At 38.0% G+C, this 24,324-nt stretch overlaps 5 protein-coding genes across 6 annotated transcripts; 2 read left to right on the top strand and 3 right to left on the bottom strand.

Moving 5' to 3' along the window:
- Positions 1 to 21: 21 nt before the first annotated feature.
- On the bottom strand, positions 22 to 663 carry LOC129797256 (signal peptidase complex subunit 1). Its single transcript, XM_055839640.1, has 3 exons — positions 501 to 663; positions 245 to 391; positions 22 to 178 (listed from the first exon to the last, which is right to left on the bottom strand). The coding sequence occupies exons 1-3, from the start codon at positions 522 to 524 to the stop codon at positions 74 to 76; spliced, it is 276 nt and encodes a 91-aa protein (XP_055695615.1). The 5' UTR covers positions 525 to 663; the 3' UTR covers positions 22 to 73.
- A 159-nt stretch (positions 664 to 822) lies between these two features.
- Positions 823 to 2,628, top strand: LOC129797249 (WD repeat domain phosphoinositide-interacting protein 3). The gene is made up of 4 exons (XM_055839625.1): positions 823 to 1,167; positions 1,239 to 1,520; positions 1,592 to 2,164; positions 2,241 to 2,628. Exons 1-4 carry the CDS (start codon positions 1,104 to 1,106, stop codon positions 2,360 to 2,362), a joined length of 1,041 nt encoding a protein of 346 aa, XP_055695600.1. The 5' UTR covers positions 823 to 1,103; the 3' UTR covers positions 2,363 to 2,628.
- Positions 2,629 to 3,078: 450 nt separating this feature from the next.
- Positions 3,079 to 16,813, top strand: LOC129797243 (band 4.1-like protein 4B). Of its 2 annotated transcripts, XM_055839617.1 has the most exons (8): positions 3,097 to 3,599; positions 6,668 to 6,815; positions 6,910 to 7,086; positions 7,934 to 9,220; positions 9,539 to 9,663; positions 9,836 to 10,411; positions 10,774 to 10,931; positions 13,819 to 16,813. In XM_055839617.1, exons 1-7 carry the CDS (start codon positions 3,438 to 3,440, stop codon positions 10,918 to 10,920), a joined length of 2,622 nt encoding a protein of 873 aa, XP_055695592.1. In that variant the 5' UTR covers positions 3,097 to 3,437; the 3' UTR covers positions 10,921 to 10,931; positions 13,819 to 16,813. The 2 variants fall into 2 exon arrangements, with proteins under 2 accessions (XP_055695591.1, XP_055695592.1); XM_055839616.1 differs by lacking the exon at positions 13,819 to 16,813 and having other exon boundaries at positions 3,079 to 3,599; positions 10,774 to 12,685.
- On the bottom strand, positions 15,686 to 21,666 carry LOC129797244 (actin-87E). The gene is made up of 3 exons (XM_055839618.1): positions 18,539 to 21,666; positions 17,167 to 17,381; positions 15,686 to 17,073 (listed from the first exon to the last, which is right to left on the bottom strand). Exons 2-3 carry the CDS (start codon positions 17,354 to 17,356, stop codon positions 16,133 to 16,135), a joined length of 1,131 nt encoding a protein of 376 aa, XP_055695593.1. The 5' UTR covers positions 17,357 to 17,381; positions 18,539 to 21,666; the 3' UTR covers positions 15,686 to 16,132.
- On the bottom strand, positions 21,551 to 23,994 carry LOC129790824 (uncharacterized). Its single transcript, XM_055828984.1, has 2 exons — positions 23,019 to 23,994; positions 21,551 to 22,577 (listed from the first exon to the last, which is right to left on the bottom strand). The coding sequence occupies exons 1-2, from the start codon at positions 23,975 to 23,977 to the stop codon at positions 21,551 to 21,553; spliced, it is 1,986 nt and encodes a 661-aa protein (XP_055684959.1). The 5' UTR covers positions 23,978 to 23,994.
- Between the last annotated feature and the right edge of the window lie 330 nt (positions 23,995 to 24,324).

The raw sequence follows: 24,324 nt of genomic DNA, 5'->3' as shown, positions 1-24,324 counted from the left end.
TGACTTTCCCAAAAGACACAATACTTTTTGTAGCATTATTTCTGTATTAAGTAATTATGAAGGAATAGCGATATTATTTTTTCTTCTCCTTCTTTTTGGCTTCCTCCCCCGCTTCTCCTCGTGGTTTCTGCCAATTCAGCGATTTCCGTCTGTACATTGGCCAAGGAGGAATTGTGAGCTGCAAAAGACAATGAACTTTGTAAAGTACTTTTCAGGAAGTAGGATTCCGGACAAGAAAACCCACCAAAGCAGCAACAGCGAATCCAGCCGCAAGGATGAAGACAGTCTGTGAGAACAGCTGCACGTAGCCACCCCATATTAATCCAACAATACCAAATAGGGTTATAATAATCCTAGATAGCTTCTCAGCTCGTCCTTGACCCTCAAAGTCCTATAAAATATGTATTATTTTAGCAAAACAATCACATCCACGTCATTGCAACCAGAATTTGATGATTTGATGTTTTCGAGTGGATTTTCAGTGATCTTCTGCAACGTACCATATGTGTTTGAATGCCAAACATGTTTACTATAATTAGTTGAACGATTTCCACTAATGTGATGCGTTTTATCAGGAAAATTCACTGGAAACAGGTGCTTAATTAGGGAGCCAAAACAAGAAAAACAGCCCACGTCAACTTAGCTACCACCCTAAAGTTTTTAGTTGGAAACGGAACAAAAACAACGATGTTTTTGTCCAATATCAAACACTTCAAAGTAGTTTTAGAAGCCGAAAAACATGAATGAAACATTCTTTCGATTTTTCTTTGTCACAGCTATTGCAATTAATCTCAATTAAGTAGTATTTTAAAATATCAATTTAAATATCTGATGATTCAGAAGAATTTTATTATAATATTTTTTAATTTCTTCTAAAGATAGTGCAGAAATTGTAAGATTAATTTGTTTAATGAAAAAGGAATATAAGAAAATGTTCAAAATATTCTAAAGTGATTCACAAATGAATCACGAAACACGTACAAGTATTTAGTTTACGCTTGGCTTTTGTGGCTGCAAAAAAATAAAATCGTAAATATCAAAACAGTGGTAATAATTTTCGGGTCGTTTTCCCAATTAATGTGCCTCAAGAGTGAAAAAACACCATGAATTTGGGCGACAATCCATACGGCAATGGCCTAAGATATGCTGGCTTCAATCAAGATCAAGGTAAGGCAGGGAAATTGAGGAGAAATTTTTGGTCGGTTTTTTTGATCTTTAGCTGGTAATCTTCACCTTAGGATGTTTTGTTTGTGGCACTGACGACGGCTTCCGGGTCTACAATTGCGATCCACTGAAAGAAAAGGAGCACCAGTATTTCCCTAATGGGGGTCTGGGGCATGTGGAAATGCTCTTCCGGTGCAACTATTTGGCACTTGTTGGAGGCGGCGTTGTCCCCCTTGCCCCGCCGAACAGAGTCCTCGTCTGGGACGATTTACGGAAGTCATCTGCTATTAACCTGGATTTCAACACACCCGTCAAAGCTGTCCGGCTGCGCAGGGACAGGATTGTCGTGGTGCTCGGTAAGTGAAATCCTCTGAGAGCTTCTTTTCCTTCATGACTGAAAGCTAATATTATCTTTCTATTATTCCAGATGGCATAATAAAAGTCTACTCCTTCGTGCAGCAGCCCCAAGAGCTCTTTGTGATCGAAACGGGGCCTAATCCACTGGGATTGTGTGTTCTCTGTCCCAGCAGCAATAAATCTCTCTTGGCTTATCCAGGACGCCGTGTTGGGCACGTACAGATTGCCGATTTGGCCAATTACGGGAAACTCCTTCCATTGGAGATAACTGCCCATGAGGCAGCTCTTAGCTGCCTAGCGCTCAATTTGCAAGGCACACGCCTAGCCACAGCTAGTGAGCGTGGCACATTGATTCGTGTATTTGACACAGAAACCGGGAATAAGGTGGCAGAATTACGTCGAGGAACGAATCAAGCCACAATTTTTTGCATCAACTTCAATCATGAGTCCACCCACTTGGTCGTATCATCAGATCATGGTACAATTCACGTATTCACGCTGGATGAGGCAAAGTGCAAGGAAAGCAGCAGTCTCCCCATAATTCCCAAGTACTTTTCCAGCAATTGGTCCTTCTGCAAATTCTCCATCCCCCAAGGTCCGCCCTGCATCTGTGCTTTCGGTGCTGAAAGCAATTCTGTCATCGGTGAGTCACTGCAATTTTTTTGTTTACCTACCAGCTGACTGATAAGCATTCCTTTCTCTTTATTTCTCTTCCGCAGTTATCTGCGCAGACGGTCACTACTACAAATTCCTCTTCAACAGCAAGGGCGAATGCAGCCCTGTTCTCTGCACGCAGTTTCTGGAGCTGAGTGATGATCAGACAGATGATCAGCACACCTAAATTCCCTGAAAGGAAATTATTATGTATAATTTCTAAAGATTTATGTTTATGCCTCATATTTACCCAAGAATGATCATCAATTTGATCATCCCTCTATTGTGGTTTAATGACTCTGAAAAAATCCTATATTTTGAGATAATTTCTATTCGGATAGTGTTGTCATGATAAAGAAAAAAAAATAATAATCCTGTTGTTAACTGAACAGTAGATGAGATATAGACCAAATTAAGAGAATAAGAATAAAACTAATAAATAATCCCTGAAAATCTCGTGTGATGAATTTTCTATGTATCTAAAAGTTCTGATAGCTTTCCTTTTGCTTCCTGTCTTAAGGTTCTCAAGATAAGCAGTAATTGCCTAGAATCTGTCCAGAGATCAAAATATTCGGGCTTTGAAAGGATTTTGCTTCTGTTCAGCTATGTATTCCAATACCGTTGGCCCGATCGCGATGAAATTCGGTACAGAGGTTAGTCTTACCAGGAGATTGTCACTAACAATATTCATTTCTCCCCCTGAGCCCCCAGTTATGTAGCCCACATATAAATTTCATGCATTTTTGTCTGCTTTTTGAATTTCGCGCTATATAATAGTTTCAAAAGCCACCATCTTGAGCGGAAAACTTTAAATTTTTGTAACTTTTTTGTAAAAACTTTGGTAAGAAATCGTCTGCAGCATAAGCCGTTCTTGCATGATTTCTGTAAATCAAAATGTATTACATACGGGAGTTGCTAATGTAGTCGACCAAATTAGTGCTGTCAAGTTTTTGGAACTTTCTGTGTTCGTCCTCAAAAAATCCCAAAAAAACCTCCCACAAGTGCTTGAAAATAGTTTTAAAAGGTTCCAAGTTATGCATAAAGTATCGCTGTAGTGTTTCCATGTGGGAAAAGTTTTAATTTGTGAGAGAATTAGGTGCTACTCGGTGCCTCGGACGCGTTTCGTAACTTTTCTGTGTGGAATGGGGTTCGAACTCTCCGGATCCGCAAGTGGGTGACTCTTTGACCGCAAAAAAACCACCGCCTCTTGTGCACAAGTGATCGCATCGTATAGAAATTGCAAGTAGAAAGAAGAAGGAAGAATGCTTCGCTTCCTGAGTCGTCGACGAAATAGGAATCCTCGTCCTGAGGAATCCACCATCAGGAGCCCCCAAATTAAATCCCAGCGCATTCCTGTCAACAAAAATCTCATCCAGTGCCGTATAATTTTGCTGGACAACACGGATCTCTCTGTGGATCTCTCGGTGAGTTATCCAGTAGGAACATCAGCCTTCACTACGTCTGAGGCGCCGTAGCATCATTCAGAGGCATCTCTCTTATCGCGATGCTCCAAATCTCAATTTCTTCAGCATCTCTTTCTGCTGCTTTTTTTTTGTCTAACACGCCACACGATTTTCTGGTGTTTGTGGTCGCTCTTCTTGCTCCTCTTGTCCGCGACCAAGAGAAACACTTTCAAGTCGCGCACTTCCCATTCGCGAGTGCTGCAGCAGCACAAAAACCACCTCGCTGCTGAAGGCTTCACACACCGAAGCTCTCTAATTCGATTTGCTGAAGAATGATGCTTTTTTTGTCTCATTGATTTCTGGAAGGTAAACTTTTTTTCCGAGCCACACAAGGTCCACCCAGTTTGCTTTGGATGTCGCCTATCCACAAACTATTTTGGCTCGAGAAATGGTTCAGTTACCTTTTTTCCGGGAAGTAGCAACAAGTTCTTTAAAACAAAAGCAATTTCTCGGGAGAATGTGATAAAATTCTTTGAGAGTTTTGCAGAGTTTCTTCTAATGTGGAAAATAAACCTCAGGAATGAAATGTAGAATATCTCTTAAATATTTGTGAGTATAATAAAAGAATGATTGGCATTTTTCATCATCGATGTGAAATGAAGATTTTAATGCCACATAAAAGATCAACTTCTTCTAAGTAAATTATTAATCTTTTAATTTTGTTTATTAAGTAATTTTATTTTTATTGAATACAATGCAATTTCTTGGATTGTTTGCGGTATTATGTGCCATGCAAAGACCCCACAGAAAGCACAGGGGAGCATTGTTTTCCGTTTAGTTAATTAGTTTGTATAGTTAAGAAATTAGACCCAAGGGAAGAAAATTAAATTTTTAGCTCCACAGCTGGATGAGCATAATTCCTGCACGTGGGACGTGCAATTTGTTGCCCTTTACATTTCCTACTATTCGTAGCATGGAGGAAATTTAAAACAGGAAAAGAACATTTAAAAATCCCTTTATTTAATTTAGCAAGACATTCATTGAAGATGTTACAGCAAGACCTGGATAAAATTGAAGATTGACCTTTGAGAAAAATAAATCATATAATACAGGCTGCAGCGATCTTGTATGATTTACGTGAAATACGGGAGAAGAAGCAGAAAAAAATGTATGAACGAAAATATACACCATATAGATGTTTGGTATAAAAAGCAATTGTAAATTATGCAACGGTATATTCGCCATAAATAAAGACATGGCAAGAAAATGGTGTTGTGTGTGCACAAAAGTGTCCGGTGAGCATTTTCCAATTTCACACAAAATCAATACAAAAAAAAAATGAGAAATTGGGGAATAAAACGGCAGAAAATGCCTATAATAGAGATGAAATGAACATCTTCCGCAACTTCTATTCAAAATAAATTTTCCATATAAATACATTTCTTTTTTTCATTCTTTATACCATCTGCAGTTTATGATCTTTCAATGTGGATTCATCTTCACACAAACTTCCATGCAAACACTGGAGCTGCGAAGGAAAAGAGAGAGGCAAATGACTTGAAAATTTGTCTTAAATTGTATGTGTTTACCTTCTCTGGCCAGACTAACGATGGCCCTAAAGTCAATTCTTCGTCTTTTTTTTGTACTCATTCATTTTACTATTTTCATATCACATTATTTTTTTTTTGATGATGATAAATAGACAAGAGACATTGCACAGAGAGAAAGAGTGGGGGAAAGAGGATAAAAAGTTTATTGTACCTAAATAGAATTAATTGTGCTTCCCACCATTTTTCTATGCATAATTTTCCCTTCATGTGGCTGTGGTGTGTAAAATTACCTGAATGCACAACCGCGAGTCACAGAATGGATGGCGAGAGAGGAGGTATGATTGTATGAAAAAAAAATGCTAGAGTACAATAAAACATGAATAATTTAGTGATATTCGCACGCATCCATTTTCAAGCGTCAATTCTTGTTTCTGCTAAAAAGCAATAAAAGCCTGTTGGTGGTGTGGAGATAGGTTTCCTACGCAAGCGATCAAATGTTGGAAAAGAAAATCGCCAAAAGAATGTGTTGTGACTCTCGAGGTTGGCATTTCTGAAATTCCATCACATTGGATTTCTTATCAGTGTGTTTAAATTGATTTTCAGCTGAATGAGAAATATTGTTTTCCATATTAATAAAAAAATATATCAGAAAGCTTTTGTCATGGAAAATTTTGTAGTATTTTTAATAGAGAAATAAAATGCACGTAGGTAGGTATACGTTTAGACGGTTGAACCTACCATTACGAATGTTGGGGAAAAGAGGGAAAGAAAGGAAAAGATTACATTGGTGGTTGAATCAGCAAGTGCAGAAAGCGTCAAAATGACCAACTTGGAGATCATGTGGGGCAATTTAAAATTCCAATAAGAAATTTGCAATTCTATACACACATCTTGTGGGATTTTAAATAGGCCTGTTATTTATTGGGCACTTTGAGAGAAATAAATTTTCTTTCTAGACTCTGTGTGTGGAGTTCAAGTTTTTTTTTACCTTCCACTTTTATTTGTTTTATTTCTTAACGGAAGTACAGAAACCAATATTTAAGGCCTGATGATGGTTTCTTCATAATAAACCGAAATATCAATGAAAACGTTTTAATTTAATATTTTGTTACCATTTACCAAACTCCTATATTACGGTTCTATCTTGATCTTTCATTCATTGAATAGTCTTTCATTCAAGTCTCTAAAAATGGAATCTTTATTGAATTCCCATGTTTACATTATTTTCTCATTGTCATCATTTCTTACATGGGCTGCGTGCTAACTAATAACATTTTAAAAGAATAGGTAGTAAGTATATAATTTATTTACGTAAGTACAAGTAATTAATATACTTGTAAAGTCGTTAACCCAGTACATACGTTGCAATTACAACTCCCAGCGTGAAATAATAAAAAGAAAAGAAAGATCAGTTCGACATTTATTGATCGAAACATCGTGTCGCTCCATTGAGATATTAATTCCTCCAATAGACATTTCTTGTCTCTCATGCATTTCCTCTTTGTTATTTTCCTTTTTGTTTTTTTTTGTTTTGTATAGAAAAAAGCCATGGGGATTGATTTATACGAGCAAGTATTCTATTCGCTGGACCTCATCGAGAAGGATTACTTCGGACTGCAGTATACGGACGCCAATAATGTGAAGCATTGGCTGGATCCCACGAAGGCTGTCAAGAAACAAGTTAAAAGTGCGTAGGAATCTGCCACAAGTTACTTTTTTTTTATCACTAACATAGGAAAATTTATTGACATTGTGTGACCTTTTTTTTCTCTCTCTCACAGTTGGTTCGCCGTACACGCTGCGTCTGAAAGTGAAATTCTACTCCTCGGAGCCCAATGCATTGCGTGAAGAATTGACTAGGTATCAATTCTTCCTGCAGCTCAAGCAAGACCTCCTGGATGGACGACTCGAATGCGATACGGCAAAAGCGATTGAACTCTCGGCTCTCGCTCTTCAATGTAGGTCACATTTTTTTTTTGTTTTTGTAATCTTTCCCTGAAAGAGGATTTGCAGAAAAATTTTCAATTTTAAAGCAATGTTGTGTCGTGTTATCTTAATAAAAAAAAGAAGATTTTTCGGCCTAGAGATCTCCAAAGGATATCGATTGACTGTCGCGTTGAGTCAAAATTTATTCGTCTTATCTATGTTTGCTCACTCGCTGCTAAAATGTCTCTGTGATTTTTGTTCTTCTGTTTATTGAATCATGATAAGAATTAATCAAGTGCATGTAAGGTAAAGCAGAGTCAATTTAATACATCGATAAGAGCGATCATATGTTGTTGCTATTGCCCATGGTCAGATATTTTAGGAATTTGTCAATATTTCGTACGTTAAAATGCTGTCTTGGTGTTTTCGTAGAATTTTTGTAGTAGAAAGCAAAATTTTAGTAAATAATACCTGACCTATATAAATTCTCGGTGCCTCCAGTCTACATCTTCCGCAATTTTCCTACTGTGTTGTAATTATAACCGAATTTGAGAAGATTAATTTCATAGAGGTTGGAATTTTTAATTCTTCTCGAAATTTATGAGTTCCAATGTGGATTAAATCTAGATCGTATATCTCTAACCCACGCACAACTATCAATTATTGTGATACTTTTTCTTTATTAGAGTCGCGATGGTTTGTGATTTTCTTTTGTGTTTGTTTTTTTATGTGTCTTAAAGCTTTAGAGACCGGTTAGTTGAGAAGATATTGCAGACAAGAAGATTAGTAGGTTTTTAGGAATATAATTCAATTTTATTTTGCATAAAAAATACAAAGAAATGGAATGTATAATGAGAAAAAAAATATCTTTCTTTGCAGCTGAATTGGGTGATTTTGACGATACCGTCCATACACCGGCCACTGTGTCGGAGTTTCGTTTTGTACCTAATCAGACGGAGGAGATGGAGATTGCAATTCTGGAGGAGTACAAGACATGCGTAGGCCTTACGCCGGCTCAAGCTGAAATGAACTTTCTCAATCGCGTCAAGAGTCTCGAGATGTATGGTGTGGATATGCATACGGTTTTGGGGAAGGATGGCTGTGAGTATCATCTTGGGCTCACACCAACGGGAATTCTGGTGTTTGAGGGTGCCCAGAAGATTGGACTATTTTTTTGGCCCAAAATTGGCAAGTTGGACTTTAAGAAGAAGAAACTCACTCTCGTTGTTGTGGAGGATGATGATGAGGGTAAGGAGCAGGAGCACACCTTTGTCTTCCGGCTCTACAATGAGAAAGCATGTAAGCATCTGTGGAAATGTGCCATTGAGCATCATGCCTTCTTCAGACTCCGCTCACCGATTAAGGGGCCCTCAGCGAGGCAGAATTTCTTCCGTATGGGCTCTCGATTCAGATACTCTGGTAAAACGGAATTCCAGACAGCACATCAGAGTCGTGCTCGAAGGACTGTGCAATTCGAGCGTAGACCCTCGCAACGTTTTGCCCGGCGTCAATCACACGTACTTCGGGAACGTCAAAAATCCACAGCACAGCCCCAGACACCGTCAGAACAGCAACAAGTGGCCACAGAGGATACCAGTACGTCTGTTTCGGTGACGCCATCCCCATCGATCCAGACTGTGATACAGAATTACGCGCCCACGAGCATTGACAGTGTCCTGGTCAATGGAATTGCATCCTTGGGGAGGAGCTCAACAAAATCATCTGCCTCATCAACGGATGGTACTACTGAAAAGGCAAAGGGAGCAGCTGGTGGATCCTTCGGAAAGGCAGGAATTGAATCTATCACAGTTAAACTTCCCGATGAGGGCTACAATAAGATCGCACCACATCACAATTCCTTCGGGAAAGCTTCTATTAGCTCTGCATTTAGCGTTAAAAGTGGTGCTTCCTCCGAGAGAGATAGTCACATTGATAATCTCCTCAAGACGATAGCAAAAGACACATCGGCAGCTATGCATGCTCAAGAATCCCTCAATGATGCCAACAGTATTCGTGTGACAATAAACAAGACGTCCGATCTTGAGACTAATACGGATACGCTCAAGAAACTAGCATCTGGTGCTGAGAAACCCAATAATCAGACGAAGGTGACAAGTGTGGCTGGACCGCTACCTCCTTCACAGCTCAAATGCAATATTCTCAAAGGTTAGTAATTCGTGTAATATGTAGAACTTTGCACATTTACTCGGAGATTATCCGTGCAGGGGTTTAAAGAGATTATATCCCAACATCAACACTTTTGGGAAAATTGCTTTTTACTTGTTTCTTCGGCTTAAAAGGTAATGAAAAGAATAAAATGGAATGAGGAAACACAGTTGAAAATGAATTTACAAACTCTCATGAGTTTTATGGTACTATACTCTCTGGGATTTCTTCCAAATCACTGGCATTTCATTACATTGTTGGTGTTTCACACATAAAACGTGACTTCTAATGGGCTTCTGTATAATTTATTTTTTGCAGCTCGCAATGAAGAGGAATCCGCAGCTACGACACCCACGAAAATGACCAACCAGCTCTTTGTTCAGCCCCTTCCACCCACCTCTGATGGTCCATCTTCCCTTGAAGCTGCAACATTTGTCTCCGTGGTAAGTTTAGGCAGCAATATTATTGCTGATCATGCAGCACTGTTGCTTTCAATGTTTATCGCTAAATGTGAAATATTCTCATCTGCCTTTGTATTTGTCTCCCTCGTTTTTGCCAAAAAAAAAAACCATCTCCATCCTTGCTTCCTTCTGTGTGTGTGGCTTTCTAATATAGGGTGGTGATAAGTTAACGCTCAATCTCACGGGAGTCTCAACAACATCCAGTCCCACGTCGACACTCAATGGGAATCCAGCGACCCCGAAGAAATTCACAGCAACTCCAATTGATGGAATGGAGGCAAATGGGAATGCGGATTCAGTGACGGTGACACATTTCTCGGAGCAACGTGGTGTTGTTGAGAGAGTGAGTGTACCCACATTGAATATTTTCAATTCCGAAATAAAATCTCCGAAGATGGATAACACCGTGAGAGCTGCAAGTAATTCACTTAATAACGACAAAGTGTGCAGCAATCCCTTCCTCACGTCTTCACCTGAGAGCTCACCAACTGCCACAAATTGTATTTCCACGACAAATCCCTTCCGGGATGGCACGTTTGGGAATGAGGACACACCATTGGAGCTTCATGATGTGGTTAATAGTGCCTTATCCAAGAACAATCCCTTCAGATCGGAGGAACCGCTAATTGGATCGCCAACAAAGACTTCTTCGGATGAGAATTCCAAGCTTCTCAATGCCCTCAATGCCAATGAGACACAGAACACGAGTGCAGAGGAACAAAATTCCAAGGTACATTTCTGTGGTGCTTGAGATTGTTTTTACCCCTCATTTCCCACCCGTGCTCGTTGCGTGCACTTTCATTCATTATGTCTAATTAGGAATGCGAAGAAAGAAGAGAGGAAGACAGTACATGGTGAGAACATTTGAACGTCATAAAATGTGTCTCTCTCTATGACGATTAAAAAAAAAAGTTATTTATTTTTCTAAATTTTAGAATAAGTTAATTCGATGTTTTGGAGTTAATATAGCAAATTGTATTGAATGTCGTTTCGCCATGAACTGTTAATTCCTCACAATCATCCTTAAGTTCTATGTATTTTAAGTCAAGAATTTTATTTCGCTAAATGTGATATTTATTTATTTTCAATTAGGATGGTTTCACCACCAAGATTGTGTCTCCTGTTCCTTCGATGGACATGGTAAGTCCTTGGCTTGTCTCATCCGAAGTTGTGAGTGCTCCGCAAAAGGCAAAAGAAGCCCCTATTATTCGAAAGTCTGTCATCACAACTCAACTCTAAAGACTTCTGAGGTATTTTTTTATTATGTATACATCATTTTCGGCTCGTACTTTTACAAACCTTTTACATAGATTTTCGCAGTTATATAATAACCTTCGCAAATTGAGGGACCAATATAATGAGAAAAATGTAGCTTTTTATACATTGCAATATGAGGGGCTGTTTATGGAAGAAATGTTCATCGAAGCTGGTTCATATTTTTTTTAACCGTAGAAACATTTTTAAAGTAAATATGCAATTTAAAGTTTTAACTAAAAGTGCCTTCTGCATTTAACTACATAAAATGGACACTGATATACATTACCTTACTTACTAATTTTCTTTACCGCATATTCTATGCTTAACCTCTAGGCCGCCAAGCGGGGTCGTTGAACGACCCCAGCCCTATATTTCGTGCTATAACTTAATAAATATAAAAGATAGCGTTCCCATCTTTTGGAAATAAGTTCCTTGGTTATCTGAGGAGGTTGTGTAAAAATTTCAGCTCAATCCGTCCACCACAAGAAAAGTTATTAAGGAAAATGTAGAAGAAGGGAATTCAAAAATTGGTGTAACGGCCATGCTGCGGAAAATTTCTTAGAATGAAGTTAGTCACATCATAAATCATATGGTTGAAGGGGGTTGAAGGGTTGTGTTTACTTTTTCACTTTACCTTCTCAGTGTCAGAATGATCGCGAATAAGTAACATAAACAACATAAAACATAATTAGAAGCATATAAATGTGCAAAACAATAAAGAATATTCGAGAAATATTGGCATTTATCACGGTGCGGGAAGTGAGGGGAATGTGGGGAAATGGTGAAAAAAATAGTGGTTGCAGTCAACTTCGTGGCAAATTTCTCAAGAAGAAAGTGTGAAAAATGAGTGAAAAATGTTTTTCCTTAATATCTTCTTCTGCGTGTTTCCGGGTGGCGAATTTGTGATGCAAGGGGCAAGAGGACTATATAAGGAGTCTAAAGGTAGTGACCCGACAGTTCCCGGTTGTATGGTTTATGAGAAAATCGACTTCCTTCTTGGGGTCGTTCAACGACCCCACCTTGGCGCTCTAAGGAAGCTCCAAGGTCTTGGCGGCCAGCAGGTTAATAGATCGATCTCAGAGGAGTAGAGGATGTCTTGAAAGACAATACCTATGTACTTTATTTTTTAGAATGAAGAAGAAAAACTTATTCTAGTGCTCTTTTAGACTCTTTTTTGCGCTTATTATCCTGCCTTTCGCAATATATTGGGAATCGGGTTAGATGAATGAAAGAATAAAACTTTCATTTAAGATTTTATTAAAGTATAGATAAATTTTCCCATATAAATTTTCCCCTCGCAATTCTATCTTTAGGATGACTTGTATTAAATTTGATTTGATCAGAAAAAAATCTTAGGTACTTATATTATAAAGATAATTATGCAATTTCTATATTAATTTAAAAAAAAAACCTCTATTAGGTTAAACTTGAATGCATTGAAAATCTCTTCCTATATATACATTGAAAAAAAATCATTAATTTTATCTAAATTCTTCATTTTATCATAGAAAGTATTATTTACAAAAAAAACAGCATATTTTTCCATTTTAGTAGAAGAATATATATTTTATTATATAACTGAAACAATTTTTTTCTGGTGCACTGTACTAAAGTGCCATTTTTGATAGCAAAAAGCAGTCGAAGATTTTTTTTTTAATTTAGTAAGAAAACACGAAGATGTAACCTGAAGAAAACACTGATGAAGAAAATTATATTGCAGTGAGAAATATATAAATTGGAATGCAAATCTTTTTTTAGTGTTGTATGATGTTCATTGTAAATGCATTAATTCTGCGATTGCTTCTGCATTTGTGAGATCTTTGCGCAAAATTCCTGATTTAATAGCGTGACATTTTAAAATGAGTACCAATTAGTTGGATTACAACTTTGTCATCTCGTCGAGGGTGTTTTTTACTCGCTCATCTTTTGCGGCATTTCGTCAAAAGTATTTCAAGAATGAAGGCAGATTATTTATAGCGATTGAAACTTCTTTAGGCCGTTAATCTTCATGCAGGACATGCAAAATTATTCTTCGGCGCTCAATTTCATCTCTAAAGTCTCCATTTGCGATGAATTTTGGCAAGACAACATAAGCTTTCAGAACATAAGTGATTTTTAATGATAAATTTATATATTATACCGCTAATAAGGATGGGATTTACAAAAATGAACCTTGCAATGGACGGCTGTCTTAGCGCTTAAATTCTTTAAGACATCTTTGACTTTAAACTTTTTTTTATTTATTTATTTCTGAAATTTAATGAGGATAACTTATAGAATCTCGAGCAAATGATTTATTTCTCACAAAAAATATATTAAATATCCATAAAATAGAATCTTCAACTTCTCTCAATAGCTAAGAAACAGCCGACATGAAAATCTGTTCGCTGTTTTTAGGAATTTTTTTTTATTTTATTTATAATTTTCCTTCACATAAATTTCCATAAGAGATAATCGTTTATTTTTTATTTTCCTATATATGCAATTAAGATTCGTCTGCATCAGCAGAATGTTCCTTTGAATCCATTAAGAAATCAAATTTGTGAGATGATTTTCGACGTACTTAGTAGCGTATAATAGCCAAATATTAAATGGATTTAATGATTCAGAACATTAAGCACTCTACAATGTGAAGATAAATAGTTATGGTGGGGAAATAGTTTCATTAAAAATAATTTATACAACTGTTGTCGCGAATTACACGTTTGTTTTGAGAAATGGCGTTAACACGTAATTAATCCGCAAGAAACTTGCGCAATAGGGCTGTGTGTGAAAGACTTTTAGCGCCTTCTCCGCACTCAATCACAACAGTATATAGCGTTGGAGACTGACTCTTTTAAAATTATATTTATTTATAGGCACATATTTTAAATTTTACAGAAAATCACTGAATGGGAAAAGTATTTCGAGAAAGACGAGGAATTTACTATCAGAGCCAGAAAATGAGTAATAAGATCACGACTCCACTTTGTCTTCTCGACCACATATTGTACACACGTTTCATTTTAATTCCAACATAATTAAGCTACTTTTTGCAGTGAACACAGCCAATGCAGCTGTACGAAAAAAAAAAACAGAGAAAACATAATTCTGTTTGTTAGCTTCCGGTCATTTATTAAATGATTTATATTTTGCTAAAAGAATTGCTGTTGTCTGAGTGGAGAAATCGTGATATATTTGACTTTTAGTTCAATGATTAAGTCAAAGAGAATTTTTGTTGTTGAATTTTTCCCCATCTTTATAGTTTCGTTCTCATTTTTTTGCGCACTTGTTTATATCATATCAAATTCGCAAAGTATAAGATGAGTTTACCACAAGAATAACCGGGTTTTTGTGCGTAAAAAAAATGTTGTTAGATATGCTAAAAGAAGACGTTACGAGCACATGTGAATGAAGAACATGCTAAACATGCTGTAATGTTCTCATTTTAAGAGAATTTTCTTATTAATTGTTTAGTCAAAATTTTCAAAAAAAAATCTTAAAAATTATTTAGAAAATGAAAGAATTAAGCTTTTCAAAATTGTGATGTCAGGAAATGTTTTAGTAACTTAAAACGATTTGGATCTTTTTTTTGAATCATCGATAAAAATAAGAATTTCAGCACATTGGTTTCTATACACACCGTGTAGTATTTAAATTGTTGCAATTCAAGAGGCATTCTTCGGACGTTTTAACCCACAAAGAGTGAATGTATTGAATCAAACGCACCACAAATGATCAATGATCATCACTCTCATGTCAAAAAGTCCAACGATCTTGATCTCAATCTGCCGAGTCTTAATCATCGTGTGGATAATTGGGGGAAGATGAAGAGCAAAAAAACTCTCAAAACATCTTGTTTGGAGAAAGAGACAGGTCATGTTTTTACAAATGAATCATTGAGCAATTACATGGTAATTAAAATGTGCGGGAGAGCTCCGTGCAAGATGACACAATTACGCCGGAGGAGTGAAGGAGTAAAATGCGGAAGGTGCAGATCAACAAGTGTGCCTCCATTTTGGGCGTCAAACGATTGAACGCGAAAATAACTCAATTTCTTGGGATTTTTTCTTTTTCACTCACAACTTGCATGATGGGGTGGGGAATTTATTAATAAATCTCAGTGAAAGCTTCCAAAGCGCGTCTCGATGCTCCTAAGAATGGTCAGCGAGCATGTTACTCGAGTTACGCAATGCCACGAAAATTTTCGGGAAAATCGGGCGTGTTTTTGGGCGCTCTGTGGGAGTCAAAGTGCGGGAGGAAAAGATAGAGCAGAAAAAAAAACCAACTCAGAGTGTGAAGATGACTAAATACGACGCGCGCGGGAGTCTTGGCATGGTTCCAAATAAAAGTCGGCGTGCGAACCGTTTGTGGAGAGCCATGCCAGAATATTCCGTCCCGAGCTATTTTTGGGATTGGCCACATGGGATGGGGGAGAGAAACACGATCACACGGAGGCACTCGAAAGCGGAAATTGCCATGTTGTGATCCTCTCGGTGGCGCGGCATTGGAATTCCATGTCAAGACGTAGAGTTGGGGATGGGGCGCGGTGAGGGGGGGCAAAGATCAAGAGAAAAGACAAAAAAGACTTTGATTATTGTATTCTCATCGTTCATTTCTTTTCCATTTCTCTTGACACACACAATGCACAATAGTAAAAGAGAAAAGGAGATAAAAGTCCTTTGATCATGTGATTAGCATCGCCAGCGCAATAAGGTCAGACCTGTATATATGTAGATGATTATTTTACAATTAAACGCAAGCAAAGTTAATTTGTTTTTCGTTATTATTTCAATTCTTTTCTTTTTACATAATACCAATCACATGATCAAATTTTCTCCTTTTTTTTCAAATCTGTTTAAAGTTCTTCAAACTTGACATTCTTTTTTTGTTTTCTTTGCGTTGATGGTGTTGAAATGCAGTCTTTGAAGGATGACGTCGTGCCCACAGGATGTTAATGTGGGTGTTATTTGGGTGGTAAAACGGATGTTCACAAATAAAACTTAAGGGTTGACAAATTAGAAATAGAAAAATAAATATAGATGAATCTTCCTATCCTCTCGATCTTAAACTCCTTCCCTCCTCTCTCTTCTTTTCTTCCTCTTCTCGTTTTTTTTTCTCTTCCTTTTGGGTTGATGTGTGAGATTTGGGGCGATGGCTGAGAAGGTGTCTGGGGGTGGTTTGAGTTTTTTTTTTGTTGTAAAGTTTTGAGCATTTAGAAGCACTTGCGGTGGACGATTCCAGGGCCGGACTCGTCGTATTCCTGCTTGGAGATCCACATCTGCTGGAAGGTGGACAAGGAGGCAAGGATGGAGCCACCGATCCAGACGGAGTATTTGCGCTCTGGAGGAGCAATGATCTTGATCTTGATGGTGGATGGGGCAAGAGCAGTGATTTCCTTCTGCATACGATCGGCAATACCGGGGTACATGGTGGTACCACCAGACATGACAATGTTGGCATACAGATCCTTTCGGATGTCCACATCGCACTTCATGATGCTGTTGTACACGGTCTCGTGAATACCGCAGGATTCCATACCCAGGAAGGAAGGCTGGAAGAGAGATTCGGGGCAACGGAAGCGCTCATTGCCAATGGTGATGACCTGTCCGTCAGGCAATTCATAGGATTTCTCGAGGGATGTGCTGGCAGCGGCGGTGGCCATCTCCTGTTCGAAGTCCAGGGCAACATAGCACAACTTCTCCTTGATGTCACGGACAATTTCTCGCTCAGCCGTGGTGGTGAATGAGTAACCGCGCTCAGTGAGGATCTTCATGAGGTAGTCAGTGAGATCACGGCCGGCCAAGTCAAGACGGAGGATGGCATGGGGGAGGGCATAACCTTCATAGATGGGGACAGTGTGGGAGACACCATCGCCAGAGTCGAGCACAATACCGGTGGTACGACCGGAGGCGTACAGGGAGAGCACAGCCTGGATGGCAACATACATGGCTGGGGCGTTGAAGGTTTCAAACATGATCTGGGTCATCTTCTCTCTGTTGGCCTTTGGGTTGAGGGGGGCCTCTGTGAGGAGCACGGGGTGTTCCTCTGGAGCGACGCGCAGTTCATTGTAGAAGGTGTGGTGCCAGATTTTCTCCATATCATCCCAGTTGGTGATGATACCGTGCTCAATGGGGTACTTCAGGGTGAGGATACCTAAATTGCACGTGAAGAAGGAAAGTTAATTCCCATCCACGCGTTAAATTCACCCATCTCCAATCACGTGCTCTCATGCATCGTTGAACTCACCTCTCTTGCTCTGGGCCTCATCACCGACATAGGAGTCCTTTTGACCCATACCGACCATCACACCCTGATGCCTTGGGCGACCGACAATGGATGGGAAGACAGCGCGGGGAGCGTCATCTCCAGCGAAACCAGCCTTGCACATACCGGATCCATTGTCCACCACTAAAGCCGCAACCTCATCGTCACACATGTTGGAGATTTGTTTCTGGGTCTTCCTGCAATGTGTTCAAAAATAATATTACAAAACGTAAATTTCGCAAACACCCGCCGTGTGCCTTCTTGCAGCCTTTTCGAGGGAGATCTCTTTGCTTTCTTCTTTCCCATCTGTTTTTCATCAAACTTCCTCCCTATTTTCTCTCACGTCTCACACTCTATTTTTCCATCTCGAGGCTATGTTTAGATGAAAAGGAGGAAGATGATGTTATTTTATCTTCTCCTCTTGGGAATTTTTTTTATTGCTTTTCTCGTGATTTTCTGGAGAAAGTTTTTCTTTCTCGTGTTCGTTCAATCCTTTCTCATTTTATTGGGTGAGAATTTTTTGATTTTTTGTGAGGTGGATTTTGAAATAATTCGTTTAAAAAATTTTAATATTCCTTTTCAATAGAATTTAAGAACAAATGTTGCGTTCTATGTCAAATTATATTTTTTTTTATTGAAAATACTTTTACTTTTGGAAATTACTTTCCGAAAGATTTTCAATTAAAAGCTTTAAACAAATTCTTTTAATTTTTATTCTCAAGTTTGTATAATTTAAAGTAAAAGAGAAAATTTCTTAAATTTCTTGCTTCAATTCACTTTGGATTTTTAATGAAAGGTGAAATTCTACTGAATTTATTAATCAAATTTAAATTTAAAAAAATCTTTAATTTCCTTCTTAAAAAATAGAAATCACTTTAAATAATATGAAATTTGAAGAAAAAAAACGATCTTGAAAATAGATCAAAATAATTCTGACGTCGATCGTTCCCATATTTGGACTTGGCCTTCTTGAGAGTTTTATTTTAGGAAAGCTACATATGTGATGATCACTCCTAAAATTTCACTTCCTTTTCGCTCTTATAGTTTTTTTCTCTTGCTGAAGGCATTTTTCATCACCTCTTATGATTCCACAAATTTCTCACAATTTATTGTACTACTGAGGATTGACTTCTTCTATTGCCACTTCACTTCACTTTCATCTGAAGCCTCTAATCCCAATTGAATCCTTTTCTCTTGTGTCAAAAAATAGCTTCCAAATTAATCCTTTGTGATATCCATTTGGGGGGTGTGGGAAGTAAAGCAAATGAACTCCCTTCAGGATGCTTGAACCTCCTTTCAGTAGGTTCAGGACTAAATCAAGGGGTGAATTACAAAAGAATAAAATCACACTAACCGTTAGCACTAGAATTTAAAATCGGGCACTGTGTCAGCCTCTGAACTGCAGAACTGCGAGTGAGCTCTGGATTGTCCCTATGGCAATATTTATATGCTCTGCGTCGGTGGAGCCGAACTTTTTCTCGGGTCAGCCTGGTGTGGCATCCCGATGCCACCGTCGCCGACCGAAATAGACAAAAACACACACATTTAGCGCACAAGCCGTAGGAATCCTCAACTCAGCATCCCATACATGGATCGGTACCACGGAAAAGAGATGCAGAATACCATCTATTCTGTTCGATACAGCACCATATTTGATCGTAAAACCAATCGCGGCGTGGCGGGAATATGCTGCACAACTTTTTTTTCCAATCATCTTCCCTTCTGCTCTCGCGCATCTCAACCTTAATTGATTACTTCCGACAAATTTCTCCGAGTATATTTTCGTTGCAATTTGCCGCATAGAATGTCATACAAAGCAATGAAATTCCATTCATGTGATCACTTGTGATCTCTTGCAGGGCATTCTTGATCTGTTTGATCGTAAATTTAATTTGAATTTTCATGGAAATTCTTTTCATTTTCTAAATGTATTCTTAATCTAAAAAAAAATTCTCATTTCTTATGTCCTTTTTGAAGCAACTCCTTTTTGATTTAAAATGCCATAAACATCTCTACATGTTCCAATTAAAGTGCGATGAGACAGAGAAGAAAAAAAAATCTACACAATAAATCGCCCTGTGGCAGAAGAATCGTCTAAAATCGGATGTCGTTGTAGAAAAATGTTGTGTTATTTTTACACACAAAATGCGCGGCAATGGAGGGGGAGGGAGGGAGCAAAAGTGAATTTATTCGTGAGTGTATTTTCCAACACCCACAGTTACGCATCATTTTCCTCCATCCACAAGGAGGCATCATCGCGCACACATTTGATCATTAACTTCGTCATCATCATCCAGGGTGCCTCAAAACAGATATGGTAATTCAAACAGTGCCGATATGCTCATGATGAGGATAGAAAAAGATGAAAATGAAAACGAGAAATACATAGGTCTGAGAAGATTGTGAGATTTGTGATTCTTGTGGTAAACCACCTACATTAAATTATTTCTTCTATATAAGAATGCTGACACTTTTGTAAAAGAAAATTATCTATAAGAGCCACAAGGTCAGTCTATTTCTCATTTTTGTCTCTAATGTCTTCTAATTCAATGCATCCGTAAAAAAACTCTAAATTTTTCCTTAAAACTTGCCTATATTAATTATAATCTTTATATTGATCGAGAACTGGTGATAATTTTTACCAAAGGTCTTATAGATGCCAAGTGAAAACTTATTCAAAAATGTACTGGTAAGCTGACCAAGCTTACGGGAGCTGTGTTTCTTTCAGTGTACCAATTTTGTGAGAGCAAACTAGAACGCGAATTAATTTAAATACGCGCAAAGTCGGGAAAAGTTGAAAAGTCATACCCTAAGAAATGTTTGGAAGGCCATATCTGGAGAACAGATCCATAGATTTTCATAATTTTTTTTTTTTGAAAGGTCTTGAAGTCAGCTATAACATATCGAAAAATGAAAAACATTTATGTCGCCATTTTCGAAAAATTCGAGTTCGAAATTTTCGAAAACTTTGTTTTTGACTTTAGCGCCTCTTGCGGTCATTTCTCAAAGTTGCAATGTTCTAGACATTTGTAGGGTTTCTCGAAACCTTTCATTTGCGCTTGAGTTGATCAAGATCGGACTTGTAGAACCCGAGATATGACATGCCAACTTTGGAAGGCTATATCTCGGGAACGGATCCATAGATTTTCTTCATTTTTGGCATGAAGCTAGATAATATGGTCAGCTACAACATATCAAAAAATGAAAAAAATTTGTGTCGTCGTTTTCGAGATATTCATCGAAAAGTCATCGAAAATTTTGTTTTTGATTTTTGGCCCCCCAGGGGTCACTTTTGAAACTTCGGATGTTCTAGAGAGTTGTAGGGTTTGTTGAGATCTTTCATTTGAGCCCGGGTTGATCAAAATCGGTCAAGCCGTTTTCGAGTTATGGTCGATTTTCGATGAAAAATTGTGGCGGCCATATTGACTAAACGGCTTGACCGATTTTCGAAAATGAGGTATCGTTGGAAAGCTCTTGATGGCCCCTACAACATATCTAAATTTCAGCCCTCTAGCTATAATAGCGGTTGAGATATAGCGAAAACAAAATTTTGAGGTTATTCAAAATGGTGGACGGGGGGTGGGGGGGGTGGATTTGACCTCATAATCGGATTTCTTCAGGTCGATATTTAAACTTTGCCGTTTACCGCAAGTCTATCTATTACGGTTCTCTTGCAATTTAAGTTTATGATCCGGCCGGACGGCCGGCCGGAAAAAAAATTTTTTTGGCGCATACGTTTTTTGGAATGTGGGTACCCTAATTCGTGCTCATCCCAAGTTTGAGCCCGATCTGACGACTTTCGATTTTGCTCGGTACACAAAAGCTGTGTCTGAAAGAAACACAGCTAAAATTAAAAAGAACGTAGTTCGGATTAATTCTGAATTGAACCCCAGATTTTTAATAAAATTGGAAAATTAACGATATCGACGCATTTCAAATAAAGAGATTTGACCACTTAAATAAGACGCATAGAAGCGTCGAAAGCTCTGGCCAAAAGTTTAAGGATTCGTTTAGTAGTCTTATTTCATTGATTATTGGTTGATCCTCCCAGAAGGACATAGAGTGTCGAAAACATCCCTGTTCTAAACTTTATGTTTAATTCTAAGTTAATCTGTTAACCTAAGTACAATAGTTGTGATTTTTTCAATGACTCAGGCGGAAAATATTTTGTGCTCTCCTCCTTCCTTTAAACATTTTTCACTTCACACTTTCGCGCTCTCTTTCTATGTGGTATAAACAGAAAATTCTTTCTATTTTTATTCACTTCTCATCCCCTGTAAGGTGTGTGCGTGTGACAATGAAATTCATCCACGAAATCGCGTTGCTTATCCTCCCACCCAAGTAGGAGAGAGATCCATCTGCGCATTCAATCGAAGCACAGCATCCTCTCGATGTGCCTCTTGAGAAATGTGGCGCCTGGGCGATTTTTCTGAATTGTTAGAAAAATGATCCATTCAACGGCGAAAGATACAGCGGAGAGAATTAATCCAAAGCCCAAAACGATAAAGGCACCCTGAACATGACTCAAACTCAGAACAATACCACCTTCTGCATTTTCGGATGCATCAGCAACGTACACCTTGCTAACTTCGCTATCTTTTTGCCATTTGTAGAGGAGCCCTGATTCGAGGATTGTACGGATAATGTCATTTATCTTTGGTAGGAGGTGATAGTCCCTCTTTGCCAGCATTGACACAGAGTAGCTGTAGATGTTGTGCGCATGAGAGAAGCAGAACATATCGTTCTCGTCGATCAATGGGCTGTTTCGGGCGTGCTGCCGTGAAACAGCTACACCCAATTGACTATCGCTCTTCACGTGCTCCAAGCACACATCTATATCCGGACATATGGTGAACATGCGCCGAACATATGTGGATTGAGCGTCATCTTTGCTGAAGTAGTTGAGGGAATTTTCGCTTCCTACAAAATGATATTGTTCAGCCACTGCAGTCGGCAGAGAGCTCACTTGCATCTCATACCGTGGCCTCGTGAGCACTGTGATGAGGAAACTGCTGTAGGCCGTGTAAAAATGCATTCCATAGATCATGAGGCAGAACATGTAGAATCGAATGTAGAACCGTCGTGGATTGTAGAGCCCATAATTATAGAGAGTTACAGCAAGAGACTGTAGCAATGCCCATACCATATTTCCCGTTTCAGCAGTATCCCTTCTACTGAATGCCCGCAAAATGTATCCCGTGACGTACAGGAGAAATATATTAAAAAGCCAAATCCAGAAACTAAAGATGGCAAAGACGTTCGTCCAATTGGGTGCTAAAGGTGCTTTTCCCACGCAGAATGTTATATCGTCTTGAAAGTAGGGAATAGATGAGGAGAGCATCTTCCGACTGATGGAATTCTCTGTCAAACCACCAATCATTACGTCTGAGATGCTGCATAAATGTAAAGGTAAAAGGATATTTAAAATTATAATTTTTATTTGTCATAAAAGAGTTTTGTATAAGTAAAATTTCTCTTGGTTAATTAATGTAATACATTGTGCAACTGCTTTTTTAAGCATTGATATTTCTGAGGTAGGTAACATCATATCATTCAAAGAGCTTATTTCTTTTTCACAGTGTAATTTGAGTTAATATTTAATATCTCACCTCTTTGTTTTTTACACACCTATTCATGCTAACTAAAAGAATTCAATTTAGAGGTCAAACTTTGGTCAGCTATGAATACTCAAGAGGTGTTATTTTGAGCTAATCAATGAAATTTCAGCAAGGTCAATTATTCAGCAATTCGTGTGGGCGTTTTAATGAAGTTATTGCAGTCAACACATTTCAATTTAACGAAAATTAATTTAATCGTCATTCAAATAAACTTACCCCTCAAGAATGTCTGAATAGAAAAGAAGTGCATTATCCTTGCTTCCGAAGTAGTTCATCTTCGTGATATTCATAAGTGTGTAAATTGGCTTCATATTCATTCTCTCCGTCATTGTATGTACCATGAAGACTTCTGTTCCCTTTGTGAAACCATCATCTATCTCATAAACCGTATAGGGCAACCAATTTCCACTTGAAATCCGCAAAGGACATCCATTGTACGTATCTGGAATCTTTACCCAATCCTTGTAGTAATTCTTCCAAACAAATTTAAATGCTTTATTGGATGAAAAATTTTCCTCTTCTTTAGATGTTTCATTTAAAGCCTCATCCATACTCTCTGGCATCTCCTTGGGAGGATTTTCATCCAAAACATATTCACATTCATCAATTGTGCGAATATTTATGATTTTGTCAGCACAATTTTTGCCTTCATAGGGAAACCAAGTGACTACCTGTATTATGTTGGTTTTATACATCCTCGACATTATATTAACATTCAATACCCCACACGTGTGCAATTCACCAAGAATATTTCGAACTTGTACTTCCAAGTCAGCCGATGTCATTTCTTCTGTTATGTAGACAACAACCTGTGCCAGAGGATTCCATGTAGGTAGAGCATGGAGCTGTTTAATTGTTTGTGCTAATTCCGAAGAGTCCTTAATAAGCATAAAATAATTTTTAGCTTTTTCTGTCACATGAGATGCATTCCAGTGCTTCTTGCGGGCATCCTTCACCATCACAGCCAGCTCATGGCGTTCATCCTCATTGAGACTCGCTAGAACGTTTCGTTGGAATGGCGAAGCATCAGGAGTGAGATTTACAATTGCTAGCGATCCTTGAGTTTTCTTCTTCGATCGAAAATATTTCTCACACAGCTTTAGGATGCACGGAGTTATCTGTTTCGTTGAATCACTACTAATCTCATTAATATCAATTAAAGCATCCACTTCCATAATAAAAAACTGAAGACAGAAAGTAAAACATATGGTCATTAAATATTTAATTGAAACCATTTCTCGCCAAAATATCCTTCTTTCCAAAAACTTTGGTGTATGGCTCCAAATCCAAAGAATATCGATGTGCTTCGTCTGGAAAGATAATTATCAAAAATGGAAAATAAATTAAACGGCAGTAAATAAATTACGGCGAAATGTTAAAAAGAAATTACAAAGAAAAACTTTTCCGCACATATTTTGCACGAAATTATAAATTATACAATATTAATTCTATTTTCCGGATCCTATTATAATAAAAAAACTCTCTTGCGCAATTTCCACACTTTGAGGAATTCTATAGAAGA

This window comes from Lutzomyia longipalpis, chromosome 1 (genome assembly GCF_024334085.1).
Source record: "Lutzomyia longipalpis isolate SR_M1_2022 chromosome 1, ASM2433408v1".
In the NCBI taxonomy this organism is placed as follows: Eukaryota; Metazoa; Arthropoda; class Insecta; order Diptera; family Psychodidae; genus Lutzomyia; species Lutzomyia longipalpis.
The sequence above is the reverse complement of the archived record's forward strand: the minus strand, read 5'-3'. Positions and strand labels throughout refer to the sequence as shown.